At 36.7% G+C, this 14,843-nt stretch overlaps 3 protein-coding genes across 5 annotated transcripts; 2 read left to right on the top strand and 1 right to left on the bottom strand.

Annotated features, from left to right (window-relative positions):
* The first annotated feature begins 224 nt into the window (after positions 1-224).
* LOC125207841 (uncharacterized) lies at positions 225-3,130 on the top strand. 3 transcript variants are annotated; one of them, XM_048107341.2, is made up of 2 exons: positions 225-1,501; positions 2,062-3,130. In XM_048107341.2, the coding sequence occupies exons 1-2, from the start codon at positions 815-817 to the stop codon at positions 2,407-2,409; spliced, it is 1,035 nt and encodes a 344-aa protein (XP_047963298.1). In that variant the 5' UTR covers positions 225-814; the 3' UTR covers positions 2,410-3,130. The 3 variants fall into 3 exon arrangements, with proteins under 3 accessions (XP_047963298.1, XP_047963297.1, XP_047963299.1); XM_048107340.2 differs by having other exon boundaries at positions 225-1,505; positions 2,066-3,130; XM_048107342.2 differs by having other exon boundaries at positions 225-1,505; positions 2,062-2,374.
* Positions 3,131-5,396: 2,266 nt separating this feature from the next.
* LOC125205678 (ras-related protein RABF2b-like) lies at positions 5,397-8,129 on the top strand. The gene is made up of 7 exons (XM_048104744.2): positions 5,397-5,560; positions 6,314-6,391; positions 6,471-6,638; positions 6,712-6,760; positions 7,072-7,145; positions 7,591-7,684; positions 7,805-8,129. The coding sequence occupies exons 1-7, from the start codon at positions 5,522-5,524 to the stop codon at positions 7,903-7,905; spliced, it is 603 nt and encodes a 200-aa protein (XP_047960701.1). The 5' UTR covers positions 5,397-5,521; the 3' UTR covers positions 7,906-8,129.
* Positions 8,130-8,292: 163 nt separating this feature from the next.
* LOC125205677 (uncharacterized) lies at positions 8,293-12,591 on the bottom strand. The gene is made up of 9 exons (XM_048104742.2): positions 12,281-12,591; positions 11,076-11,259; positions 10,678-10,766; positions 10,445-10,583; positions 9,852-9,926; positions 9,640-9,761; positions 9,483-9,558; positions 9,214-9,273; positions 8,293-8,846 (listed from the first exon to the last, which is right to left on the bottom strand). The coding sequence occupies exons 2-9, from the start codon at positions 11,211-11,213 to the stop codon at positions 8,718-8,720; spliced, it is 828 nt and encodes a 275-aa protein (XP_047960699.1). The 5' UTR covers positions 11,214-11,259; positions 12,281-12,591; the 3' UTR covers positions 8,293-8,717.
* Positions 12,592-14,843: the final 2,252 nt, after the last annotated feature.

Genomic DNA, 14,843 nt, shown 5'->3' with positions numbered 1-14,843 from the left:
CGAAACTTGTAGACGCGCAAGGAATCTCCCTCGGCACGCCTCTTGTTCTCAGTGCTGGTGCATGAAGGATTTTGGTCATCCAAAGTTACTTAAGGACGAAAACGTTAATTTACTATTCTACGAAATTTATTTTATTGTTCAGAAATTTTTCTATGTTCTTTTTTAGCTGTTTAGGGTTTATAAACCTCATCTAAATCTTGTGTTTCCAAGAAACAACTATTTCATCTAATCTATAGTAAATTTGTGGAGGGAAGGATTAGTGTTTGTTGTTAAGGAAAGGGAAGAAGAAAATGATTGCCCCTTTTGAATGTGGCCCTCTGTGAAGTGTGACTGTGTAGTCGTCAGTCAGTCAAAATTCATAGTGTTTCTCTCTCTCTCTCTCTCCTGATCGATCTACCCCTCTTTCTCTCTTTCAATTTGGGTTGTGGGGATGTGTCAGGTTGAATGGATTTCCTTGGCCTTTTCTTATTGCTAAATCCCAACGCTTTTCCTTTCTCACTTTGTGGCCTTAGTGCTTTGCATTAGTAGTTTTAGATTTCCCCTTTTAACTTTCAAGATTTTTGTTAATTTTTAGGTTTCAATTCAATTGAGAGAGAGAGAGAGAGAGAATAGTCATTTGTGATTAGTGATTTTACTGATTTGCAATCTGTGTTTATATATATGTAGAGAGAGAGAAAGGCATAACATAACCATGTTTGCATTAAAATCCCTAAATCAGTACTGAGCACAACGTGTTCGATGAAAAGATTCATACAGTATTGATCAAAAACTGATTCACAAAATAGCCCCTTTTTTCTCTCTCTCTTTCTCTTGCATGGATCTGACAGTGGCGAGCCAAGGTGGCGGCGGCGGGGTGGCTCAGCGCGACTACAGAAAGGGGAACTGGAACATCAAGGAGACGATGACGCTGATCGAGGCGAAGCGGATGGACGACGAGCGGCGGATGAAGCGGCTGGGCGACACGGCGGAGAGGGGGAAGCCGGCGGAGCTGCGGTGGAAGTGGGTGGAGGACTACTGCTGGAGAAACGGCTGCTTCCGGAGCCAGAATCAGTGCAACGACAAGTGGGACAATCTGATGAGGGATTTCAAGAAAGTGAGGGAGTTTGAGCGGAGGAACGCGGCGGAGAGAGGAGGCGGCGGTGGAGAGCAGGAGAAGTCGTATTGGAAAATGGAGAAGACGGAGAGGAAAGACCAGAATTTGCCCTCGAACATGCTGCTGCAGATATACGAGGCGCTTGTGGCGGTGGTGGAGAGGAAAGGGCAATCAGCCGCGGCGGCGGGAGGTAGTAGTGGCGGTGGTGGAGGTGGAGGTGGGGCCGGGAGCTCTATTGGAAATGTGGGGATTCCTAGTGGGCATATTTGGGGACAGCAGCCTTCAATGCCGTCTCCTATTGTTCAGTGCCAGCCTCCTCCTTCTCCGGCAAGGCTGACGCCGCAACCGCCGCCTCCGGCGGAGGCGGAGCCGCCGGCGTCACTTCCATCTGCTCAACCATTACCCACAGTAGGTATTTATTCCTCTAATTAATTTAAATTGAAAAATTTAGAATAACTAACTCTACTCTAGAAGCTAAATGCAGTTGAAAATTAGAAAATGGACATAGGTTTTTAGAGATGAACACTAGTGTTCTTTATGGTACAATCAATCTTATTTCTTGATCATGGGCTTATCCTTATTTTCTAAAAACCCCAATTGTTTTGATGAAAACCCTTTTCTTAGTAAAATATCTATGCATGGATTTGACATGTCCTCTTGAAATGATCATTGATAAAAATCCAATCTTGAATTTTGTGGGTTTCTTGATTTCAATTTAAAAATTCAATCTTGAATTTTGTGGGTTTCTTGATTTCATTTTAAAAATTCAATCTTGAATTTTGTGGGTTTCTTGATTTCATTTTAAAAATTCAATCTTGAATTTTGTGGGTTTCTTGATTTCATTTTAAAAATTCAATCTTGAATTTTGTGGGTTTCTTGATTTCATTTTAAAAATCCAATCTTGATTATTTTGTGAGTTTCTTGATTTCAACTGAATACATTACAAAGGTCATCCAATTCTGTGCTAGCCAGATTCCGACACGAGCGAGTACTCGGGCTCACCGGCAAAGAGAAGGCGGCGAAGAGGCGGAGGCGGAGAAGGAACGAGCGGAGGTGGCGCCGCCACACTGCAAGAAGTAGGGTCTGCGATATCAAGGAGTGCTTCAATCATAGCAGAAGCAATTCAATCATGTGAGGATAGAGAAGAGGAGAGGCACAAAGAAATGGTGAGTTTGCACAAGAGAAGGCTCCAAATTGAGGAATCAAAGGCTGAGATCAATCGGCAAGGCATCAACGGCCTCGTCGACGCCATCAACAAGCTCGCAAACTCCATGCTTGCTCTGGCAGCCAACAGAAGCCAGCCCTCTTCCAAATAAATTAATTACTTCATTTTATTGGTGATCATCAATTCTTATAATTATATTTATATGTATCTATATAGTCATGGTGCATAAATGTAGAGAAAGAGGGAGCTGGGATTGATTTTTCATTAGGTTAATCATCCAATAGTCTGTAATTAATCTTGTTATTTCATGTCTAATGATGGATTAATTAGAAGAAAAAAATGTGGGTTGCCACGTGGGAAAAGGTGATGGTCAAAGAGGGTTAGGAGTCAAGATTTCAAGTGTGGGAAACACTGCAACACCATTGCGCAGAGTGGCCATTTATGCGTTATTATTGGTGTCAGCGTTGTTGTTTTGTCAAGGGACTGCCTCACTGTGTGTTGTGTGTGTGAATTTTGAAAAAATTTATTTAATTAATTTCAAGAATGTGAAAAGAAAAGAAAAAAGGTGTTTGGCCTTTCTCTTTCCCATCACATACACCGTTGATTCTCTTTCTTCTGCTTCTCTCTCATGGGTATTTCAGCTTTTTGCCTTTTGAGACCCATTCGTGAGACCGACTGCCACCAATACTTATATCACTGTAAATTCATTGCACCATATTGTGCACACATTTTCGAAGCTACGGAGGAATAAGTTTATCTTTTGGTATTCAATTTCATGGCATATATATATGTACAATCTCATATTCTCATTCCTTTGTATTTAGTGATGTACTAATGTTTTTTTGTGTTTCATGATATGGGATTTTGTCTAAGTTGATTTATTTAATAGTTTACGTGGTGGCAGATCCATAACATAATTTTGAGAGGTTAATCCGTGTAGAAAAAAATTATCTGCAGCCTAAAATGAATGAATTAGAGTCAGAAAAGTCATAATTTCACAATGTATATTTTTTAAATCCTAAAATGTTATACTCAAAGAGGTGGTCATGATGTGTTCCTAATCGACCCTAGGTTTTCTTCTTCTAAAAAGATTCTGCAGGTCGAGGATTGGTAATGGTATTTTAGATCGACCTTAAGGTAAAATTTGGCCTCTTGTCGGTCTTGGAGGATCGGTGACCCCCTCCCGCTCCTTAAATATGCAATTGGTTTAATTGACGAAAAATTTCTATCAAACTCTAGAATTTCGAAGAAAATATTATTTCCTTCGTCCCGCAAAATAGTGCACGCCATATTATTTTGAACATCTAAAATTATGCCTGTTTTTCAACTATCCATTTTTCCATCATAATTTTCTTACATTTTTTAGCCTTCGTTCATTTATTTAGTAAAAACCTAAACAAGACTCACAAGAGCTAACATATAAAACAAAAAACTAGTGTCTTTTCCCGCTTGGAATCAGTTACTTAACTTTTACTAGTACACTTGAGTACGTACTGTTTTGTGGACCAAGTTTGATTTTAAATAGTTATATTATCAATACTATGTTTTGCAATGTATTTCATTTTTATTTCATATATATGTGTGTGTGGACATTAGTGCAAAATGTGAGAACGAAGCACAATTTTTATCTTTTACTGAATGAGAGATCCAATAAGTTCGCTCTATTTCATGTCAACCAACAAGAATTTTTCGAACATATATACATATAGTGACAATATTATGATTAAAATGGAAAATGAAATATTGGAGTATTAATTTAGCACTCAATAATTGCAGTGATATCATGGCATCTAGAATCCTCTTACACTGTCGGGCTGGCTCAACGGGCCCTAAAGCCCAAATCCATCGGCCCACATCTTGTTTTGACCTCTTTGACCCAATCACTTACTATGCGGGCCAGGCAAAAAGGCCCTCACATGAATTAGCATGGAAAATGGCAAATTAAGCTAAACATGTAGTAATATATTCTATACTAAACTTTTAAAGAGTTATAATCACTAATATTAATAACTTATTTTACTTTCCAATTTTTTACATAAACTTCAAAATTGATGAATAAAAAATCACAAACTTTTATGTAATGATTTTAGTCACTCTTTCTTTTATTATATCACCATTATCTAATAGAGGATTAATAATAGCTCCTCGTTTAACTATAAAATTACTTAAACTCTCGATCTTTTGAATGAAGGAGGAACAACTTACCGACTAAACTACATTTGATTGTCTTTTTACATAATAAATTAATTTAAACTTAAAAAACTGCATTACGAAACTCAAACTTTAAACCTTTAGTCTAGGCATTAACCCCTCTCTATCGTTTGGCTAACACTTACACACAAATTTTAGTGTCTTTCTACTTATATACATTTGTACACTCTAGTATGTCGAAAAACCGTCTCGATTAATTTAGGAAGGATGGAGTAGAAAGCCATGGTAGTAACTATTTTGATGGTTAATTAAGAAGGATTTATTTTGAGAGTCAATATTTTTTTGAGAAAGTTTCGATGGTCAATTTTATTGTGCTATCCCCACGTAACCTCCAAGAAAGGCACATGATTTATTTAATGGGTTATTATGGGTTAGAAAATCATTGTGTTTGACCTTTAAATACACTTGGTATCTAAAACGAATTCTAAATATGAACTTATATGTAAGATGTTTGTCGGTTGCGATTACTTTTAACAATGTTCAAATATGTAGTGACTTCTAGAGGAAGGTAGGCCATAAACTTTAAGTTAGGCCACCAAAGTCTTTACCCTTTACATTTATATCCCTATATTTAAAATAAATAAATAAATAAAAAACCCTACTCACAACATATTACAAAATGAAAATTTTCATATAGCATGCATTTTAGATGTTCAAGATAATTCAACATTTAACAAAAGCATTTAATTTTGGAATATATTTTGCGAGGACAAATTGCATATTTTCTTTCAAATTCCCACACAACAAAAGTTTCTCTTTATTTACTCATTTGAATTTTTCAAATGCAAATATATATCCATGAAATGATAAATAGGCGATTAAACAGAGAAGGGCTATTTTGCAAAAAGAAATCAATTTGAGGGGTCATTCGGTAAATCTCGAAAATTGGGGGATCATCTCCTGCCTTTTTTTGGCAGTCAACTGATTCATAACCATTGCAAAACCACAACGAAATCCCTTCGTTTCAATCAAATTTTGTTCGGACCAATTCAACTGCGAGGTTCAATTGCTACTCCGCCGGATTCGTTTCCTGAATTTTCCCTAAATTCCTAATGGCGTCGAGCGCAAACAAGAACATCAACGCCAAACTGGTTTGTACTTTAATCCGATCGTGCCCACCTTTCCCCCAATATTTACATCTATTTCAGCTGCATACTTCGTTGAAAAATTACAAATTTAAACCTGTGGTTGGTTTAATTCGTCACGAACATGATGTGTTTGTTAGATTTATTGCGAATTTTGAGTTTTGTGAAGTTTTCAGCTGTAGGTATTAGAGAATTGTGTCAATTTGGATAATTAGGCTAATCGCGGGTTATTTCTGAATCTCTGATGTGAGAAATCTTTGCCAGAGCTGTGTGAATGATTTGCTTGTCTAGATTGTACTACTACTAGTTAGCTATTAGCCTTCTGAATTGTTTATGTATGTTCATTAAGGTGTTGCTTTTATGCATTAACTGCTGGTTATTCAATTCATTTTATTGAATAGAGAAAAGATAAATTCAAAATAGTTTGGTTGTCCAAAACCAAAACCATGTTATTTGAACAAAGCAAGTACTCCATTGGAGTTCTTTCTATTAATTTCAATTTTCAAGAGTGAATTTATTCGATATGTCGATACGTGTAAATCAGCATTTATGAGGTAGAATTGGTACTTGTTTTCATATGATAAGATCGCAGACGAATTTTTGGAGATGATTTTTTGGAGGATTCAATTACCTTTCAGTTTCCGATGGGATGGTATTTTATTCTTATGTATTTTGCTCCCTATGTTTTAAGAGTACATTTTATTAAAGGTCTTATCTGAAAATTTAAATGAGGTTTGTTGAAATTTTCTCCTATTTTAGGTACTCCTAGGAGATGTTGGAGCCGGAAAATCTAGTCTAGTGTTGCGTTTTGTGAAAGGGCAGTTTGTTGAGTTCCAGGTGGGTACATAACTAATGTCAATGATTGGATATTGTGTCTTGTGGGCTCTATTGTGACTCAACTGGTCTGATGTTTTAGGAATCGACAATAGGGGCTGCCTTCTTTTCACAAACAGTTGCCGTTAATGAAGCAACTGTAAAATTTGAGATATGGGATACGGCTGGTCAGGAGAGATACCACAGCTTGGCTCCAATGTATTACAGAGGGGCTGCTGCAGCCATCATTGTCTATGATATCACAAACCAAGTAAGTCTGACTGGTTAGCATATATAACTGAGCCAAAAAATGGGTTCTAATTACATTCTTGTCAACTTTGTAGGCCTCATTTGACCGAGCCAAAAAATGGGTTCAAGAGCTTCAAGCACAAGGTACTTTCATTACTGTCTTAGTTGTAAAGAGCTGATTGCTGTGTCGGGGTTGTCGTTGCAGTGGGTTGGGGGACAGTTTTGACATCATAAATGTTGTTGAGTAACTTGAGTTTATATCAGAAAAGCAGACATTTTTACTAAACACCTCAAAGAGGAAGTATGAACTTCCATATCAGGGAAATAATATTGAATTCTACATTATGTCTTGAAAGTTGTTACTAGGAGCATGCTATATAGACTTGATCTTTAATTCAGAATGCAGTATTTCCCTTATAATTGATTTAAGGCTCTCTTTTGCTTTGTGGCACAAGGTAATCCAAATATGGTTATGGCACTTGCTGGGAATAAAGCAGATATGTTAGATGGACGAGCGGTGGCACCTGAGGCAAGCATTTTTCTTTGTCCTCTCCTTCATTTTATGTGATTACTGTGCCTTGGTGTTCTTAAAATTTTAAGCAGAAGATACATGGAAAAATGTTCTTCATTTTTAGTTTTCAAGATTCACCCAACTCATGCTACCATAGATATTTGAGAATTGAGATCTTAAATGCATCCTATCTACTATCACGTCAAAATGGACCAAGCTTAGGCTGGAGAAATACATTCAAACACCCGTTTCTTCCTTGGTGCTAGAATGTGTAGGAGATGTTCCACTATAATTTCCCCTCATTTGGACCTGTTCATATTAAGTTCTAGTATGTGTTAGGAACTTATTTAGATTTATAATTTTTTTTGAGTTGAAATCAAGAACATATAGTTTATCCAACACAGTTTGGTCTTCAAATGACAGCATTGAAGTTATACGAATATGGACTTCCGTTGTTTTGCAGGATGCTAAAACTTATGCCCAAGAGAATGGTCTTTTCTTCTTGGAAACTTCAGCAAAGACAGCAGCTAACGTTAACGAAATCTTCTATGAGATAGGTAAGCATTTTATTTCCTTTAACTAGTCCATACTCATTCTGTGTGACACAGAGAGAGGCACGGTAACAACTCTGTTGCATCACTCATTTTCTTCATATAAACTTGTGTCGTGCTTTACAGCAAAGAGATTGCCGCGGCTGCAGCAGACACCGAACCCGTCAGGCATGGTCCTCGTGGATCGACCAACAGAAAGGGCAAACAGTGCTTCTTGTTGTTCTTGAAAAGTCAGGCATATACAGACATCGAATCGTGTTGTGTCCATACTAGTGAGAGATTAATCGTGTGTGCCCTCCAGATTTGTACATGAGTTCAACTTTCTATATACACTTCCCATGTAGTTGAAGAGCCTCTGCTCAATATGTTATTGTCTAACATGAAAAGTCTGTTTCTTGTATTTGAATTTTTCCCAAATTTATAATAATCTCACCAAGTCTCTGTTTAGAAAGTTTGAAAATCGTTGGGGAACTAAAGATATCTGTTCAAGACATCACAACAACGGAATTGTTTGAATATAAAGCAGAATTTAATGTTTAGAAAATGTACTAATTTCTGTTTCATGAATGGTAGTATTTGCTATAATTTGGCGAAAATATCATATTCTGGGTAAGTATCAGCAATGGAATCTCTATTCTGTTACCTCCTCTTTTGCCTCGGTTCGTGCAGCCAAAAACGAAAGAAAAAACGACATCATTTTACCAGTGACTAATACAGACAGAAGGTACATATCGAAATGTGCTCTTTACATTCTCCCCCACAGCTCTGTTTTCCCTGCTCAATATAAGCCAACTATACAACAGGAGGAATTAAATGTAGAGAATCATATCATCTTTGTTTTGGTCTTTAGACATTGAACGTGGTCAGTTGGAAGTATTGCCAGAATGTTGATTTCCAGCACCAAGTGTGTGAAAATCTATCTGACTTTTGTCTATGTTGTTGGATTCGCCTCTTTCCCTCAGAATACAGTCTCATCGAACAAACGGCGGGGATGTCTACAGCATTACCATGTCCTGGTGGAGTACTTTACTATAGATTGTCATGTCTTTTTCAATAAGGCCTTCTTCAAACCCTTGAGGATCTTCCCAAACCACATCACGTTCATGATCGCGAGTGCCACAGGTACGACAAACACCAGAAGAGAGCCAGCAGTGTGCATCCTCATCACCTGCACAGAGTTTTGTAAATTCTATCAGGCATCTAGACAGATTCCTTTCTATATAGAACCTATCAAGATAGAAATTGTTTAGGGTGTCTAAGACTAGATAGCATGGGAAAGTAATGATTCGTTAAAGTTCGTACAGTACATTTTTACAAATGAGAGACGAGACACAACCTTCAAATTCAAAATACTATGAATAGTTAAAGAATCCTCAGCTACGTAGTGCATGTCAGATGCTCTTAAGGGGAATGCCAAGGAAAATGGAAAAATATACGAGTTCTAGAAGCACTATATCTGTGAGGGGATATCTCACTTGAAAAATGAAATGTGATAAATGACAGATGTCACAATGAATAGTATGTATAGTGTATACCTGGCTGTGGTGACGATAGACGTGGTAGAACATGTAACCAAACAAAAGAATTCTTGCCACCTGCATTTCCAATAACAACATCATCAAGTGATTGTTTAAAATTATTACTACAAAATGAAACGAGAAAAGAAGCTTCAATATGGCAAGAGATGTAATTGATTCTATTTTAACCATATGGTATCAATCATGTACGACACAACCAATTCTATACACCTCCTTCTAAATCATCAAAGTTTTAAATTGCAAGTAGAAGCATAGTAGTGACTTACCAACCAACTAAAAAATATAATGACTCCGTTGATAATATATGCACTGGATCTCTTCAATCCAGATACATCAAGATACCTGCCCAAATTTGAAGGCAAATTAATAAGAGTTCTAATCAGTTTTCCTCCTGTTCCATCAGCTTCATTCCAGAAAACTTACCATCTAATATTGATCCAAGGTGTTGTTACCTCCGATATCAGTATCATAAATGTGTAGAGCTGACCCTCCCCCATATACATGGCATATGCAACTGCAATTGCCGCAAGCGAGTGATGGAGAACCTGGGAATAACAAGCACATGTTCAAAGTGAGATTGGTGCATTGGGGCGATAAATTAAGTCTAATAATTGGCATTCTAGCTGCCTACTTACATACTCAAGTCCACCCAAAGAAGGATACCGCCAACAGATCATCGCAAGATCAGACAAGAAGTATCCAACAGATAGCTGCCAAAAATCACAAAAGCAAACAGAGAAAATGAATTACCCGGGTCATGGCAACCCACCACCACATATATCATCAGAACTGAACAAGAACCCCTAGTGGAAATGCTTCACTATCAAATTTTATACCTTTCCTTGAATTAAAATATGTTATAACAAAACTAGAAACTGTGAATGTGGCCCCTATTTTGATGGAAAATGTTAAGGTCATAAACTCAATAGAGATTAACGAGTAATAAAGCCGGGCTGCTTTCCCAGAAAACACAGCAGAAATATCTTAAAGTATATGATGAGTGATGAGTAAGGCATGACCGAAAAGAACTGGGCCAATTCAGTTGATTTTAGGAAGTGATACTTGATCGAAATGTAGACTTTTGCTGACATATGTTACTGAACTAAATATCTATCAACAAATGCAGCATGTCTAAGAAGAAAAACAGAAGATAAATTAAGATTTTAAAAGGCATTTCAGTATTTTGTAAGAATACAAACACAACAGAATACACATATCAGGAACTTACCCCAAGTGCAAATGTTGAGATAGATGAATTTCTGAATGTAACTAATCCAGAATGGCTTTTATCAGAGAAGAGTTCAGACCAGAATACAAAGTACAAAGACATAATCGAAATAAAAACAGCATGAAGAGTGGAAATGCCACTGCAAGAAAGATAATATAACAACCGTCAGCAGTGTACCAAATTAAATACAAATGAAAAGGCAAAACTCAATACAGCAGAGAAAAGTAATTCACCGGTTGTTCCACTCCGTCCTTTGAATCTTGGTGAGGGCATTATAATTTCTGGAATAAAACGTGCTGATTATCTGACTCATATCATAGGCCTGCCAGAGGGCCAAAGAATGACTTTCAGTAGAGTCTTGGAAACAAGAGAAAGCTGAAGAAAATATATCAAAATGGAAAACATGATATTTTTCAATGTTTCATTGCCGCATAAAGAATTAGATTTTTCTAGATGTCGTCCTAACCTAAACTATGGATATATGGTTGTTCCTATATTATACGATGCAAAACAGAATAAGTGCAGGACATTCACACTCAATCACTACAGCTTCCAAATGTAAGAGAATATGATCTGGGCTTTAAAACTAATGATAAAGCAAACTAGAAGCAATTGGGAAGGAGTGACGTACCAATTTGCAAGTCAATATTCCAAGAACAATAGAAGTATATGGAATGTAAGGATCCGCTAGTACATAGTTTTTGACCAACACACCAGCCTGGTATTGATAAGCTTTAAGTGTCCCAGCAGTTCTTAAAGAACGCCCCATCACTCTGAATTACTGTACCATATAGAACTTGATAATACTCTGTCTCCTGGAAACAAATTCACAGTTTCAGACTCGGTAGATAACCCAATCTGCATATGGATTATCGTAAACAAAGAAGAAAAGAAGCGAGACATTGAACCTATGAAAGACACCCCTTCACCAACATAACAATTAGCCTCTACGTGCTTAATCCATTATTATAACCTCAAACAACAACCAGCAACAGGGAAAATATAGTATTAACACTCAAAGTTAGCAAATGAAAAGATAAGCACCAACCTTCCAAATGAGCGAACACAGAAACTATTTGACCTAATTTCAGATAAGGTTTTAAACGGAATTATCAAAGTCTATTGAGCCTTGTTAGACATAGTTATCAAAAGGTCTTTTGTGCAGTTGCTTTCATGTGCTTATTTCAAGAGTCTGCAGCATTTACCAGAATTCTTGGTGTACCATATCATCAATGCACATAAGGAAGTGCATGAATTAAAGTTGCATCAATTAAAGGGATACAATCATGTGCTTCTGGAACTACATCACGCAGTCAATATATGAAAAAAATGGAACAATGAACAACACAAATTAGGACCACCTATTTCACTGACAGTAACTAATATCTACCTCTCTCCACATAGAAATGCTAGTCATCACACAGTACAGATTCAAAACCATAACCATAGACATCCATATCCTTTATATGCAGAGATCATTACAAACAAAACTCATAATCTCAAACCAATTGCTATTCTAATCCTAAAATCTCACACCGAAACCTATTGATTTTTCTAGAGAAACCCTGATCTGAACCAGTGTGACAGTGTGAAGCTCGCAAACCGAAAAGTACACAATCAATACCGCGATGTACAACGCTAGATCACGGTGAGGCCGTTAAACCCCCTTGCCGCCAAATCAAGCAAAAAACACACAAATCTCAGCAAATGCAACTGGAGATCGCAACATTACTCAGCTCAAAACTCATTAATTTCGAAAAATTAACAACTCAACAACAAAAATCAGTAAAAATGAAATATCCAAACTGTATACCGAAAAAAAAGTTTTCGCAATACCTAATTATTTGAAAAAACCGCAAAAAACCCTAGGGCAGTCAATCGCATTCCGCATTCAGCCAGAGGTGGATATGGAAATGATCTGTGTTTCTTCCTGGGTTTTGGAAAAATACTGATAACAGAGAAGCGAATATTGGGGGAAAAGAGAGAATGGAGAGAGGTTGAAGTAAGCACGAGAAAGGAAAGCAGAATCGATGCAAGATTATCGAGAAAATGGTAAGTGCGTGTGTGAGAATTCGTGAATGCTGCTGCTTTTTGGTTTTCTCTGTTGGGTGCTCTCTCTTGCTCTGTGTGTGAGAGAGATAGTGAGAGAGGAGAGAGAGATTAATAATGTTAGTAAACAATTAGTAATTAATAATTTAATATAATAATTTATTAAGGTAGTAATCCCACTAAAGAGGTTGTTTAGAGGGTTAATTAGAGGAGTAATACACACGTGGTGGCTATTGATTGGCTAGATCATTGGGCCGTGTGTGGATGGCAATGTAGATTAATCCTTTTTCCAAGATAAGGTGAAATGTGAATGCACCACTGCAAATGAAAAATTTTCGTTTTGTTGCCACTTCGTATTTAATGGATTAAATCATTGAACAGTAATAAAATTGGAAACTTATATATTATACAAAGTTTAATTATGATTTTGATCGTTAAAATATTTCAACAGTTGACAAAGTAGTAGCATCAAAAAATGTTAACACAGTGTCAACACAATATCAACACAACATTAATATCAACGGATTTTCCATCTTGTAGATAAGGCTGTATTGACATTTTTTGTTGCTACTGTTTTGTCGTCTATTGGCATTTTTTTAACAATACAGATCATAGTTTGAAATTTATACAATATTTAAAGTTTGCATTTGATTACCTCGAACAATATTAGCGACAAACTAAAAAAAGCATATAGTAAAATAGAATTCTTGTTAGTATGAACAAACTAAAAAAATCACTGTTAGCGACAAACTAAAAAAAGCATATAGTAAAATAGAATTCTTGTTAGTATGAACAAACTAAAAAAACCATATAGTAAAATAGAATTCTTGTTAGTATGAAATGATTATGCACAAATCTGTCTAAGTTGGTTGCATACATGACGCGTGAAATTCATTGATTAGCTGTATATAGGCTGTCAAAATTTAATTTAAAGTGATAACAAAAAACAAAACAAATGGCGAAAACGTGAAGCTACAATATTATTATTGCTGATTATTTTTGTAGTACTATCCAGTGAAGAATTAATGACTTTAGCACATAAAATAAACCTACATTCTGTAGTTACAAGGTTATACATTACCAATACTTTCAACACGTAAATTATTACTCCCTCCGTCTGCGAATAGGAGTTTCGTTTTTCCATTTTAGTCCGTCCGCGAATAGAAGTCCCGGTTCACTTTTACCATAAATGGTAATAGGGTCACACTTTCTACTAACTCATTTCACTCACATTTCATTTAGAGCATCCTCATCCGTGCTCTTAAATAAGAGCACGGAGGTGGGCCCGGATCCAATTTTACTCCTTGTCCTTAGACAAGAGCACAACACCCACATCCGTGCTCTTCCGCAAGGACAAGCTCAAGGGTCCCACTATTCTATTATTTAATTTAAATATTTCAATTTCTAAAAACATTTCTACAATATAAAAATATATTAAAATATAAAAATTACATAATTAAATCCTAAAAAATAAAAAATACATAATTAAAATTCTAAAAAATAAAAATACATAATTAAAAAGTGAATTTTGGGGGGGGAAATTGAAAAATAAATTAAAAGTGTGTAGAAAACGGATATAATTTATTGAGAAGTGGGAAAATATTTTTTTTATAATTAAAAAATGATTTTTAAAATTAAATTCGAATTTTTAAAAAAAAATTACAAAAAGAAACGAAATTGCCGTTGGCCAATCGTGTGCCGCCGCGTAAGGCTGCTCAGCGGCACGGACGTGCTCTTAGCTAAGAGCAGCGCCGTGCCGCTGGCACGGACGGACGGACGAACTCGTGCTCAGCGGCACGGACGGACGGACGTCACCTGTTGCGAACAGAGTAACTTTGAATGATCAAGAACGAGAGGATTGATAGAGAAGAGAAGATTGATAGTCTATTTGAGAGAGAACCGAAATCTTATTCAATATCAGTGGAAGTTTACAATTCTAGATTACTCTCAACAAATGAGCCAACTAATCTACTTATACTATCAAGAAGAAAACCAAGTGAAGAGCTTCACTCAGAAACGGTTACAACAACTCAAATGGCTAGTGGCTCAACTAACTTTTGAGCTTCTTGATCCTATGGTGTAATCCCCAACTTTAGCTCCCATACACCCTCACTGCTACGCTCAGCCATACTTCATAACAATCTCCACCTTGGCTGAGATAGCAAAGCTAGAAGTCTATTGCATACAAACTCACAAGTCTGCAGCAGTAATCAAATTTGTCCTTGCTCAGAGGTTTAGTGAGCATATCAGCAGGGTTGTGAGCCGTATCAATCTTGATCACCTTCACCCTTCCGCTCTCCACCTCATCTCTGATAAAATGCAGCCTCACATCTATGTGTTTGCTGCGTTC

The sequence above is a fragment of the Salvia hispanica genome, chromosome 6, assembly GCF_029641045.1.
Source record: "Salvia hispanica isolate PSC_SH4W2 chromosome 6, Shi_PSC_v1, whole genome shotgun sequence".
NCBI lineage: Eukaryota > Viridiplantae > Streptophyta > Magnoliopsida > Lamiales > Lamiaceae > Salvia > Salvia hispanica.
This window is presented reverse-complemented; position numbering and strand designations above follow the sequence as displayed.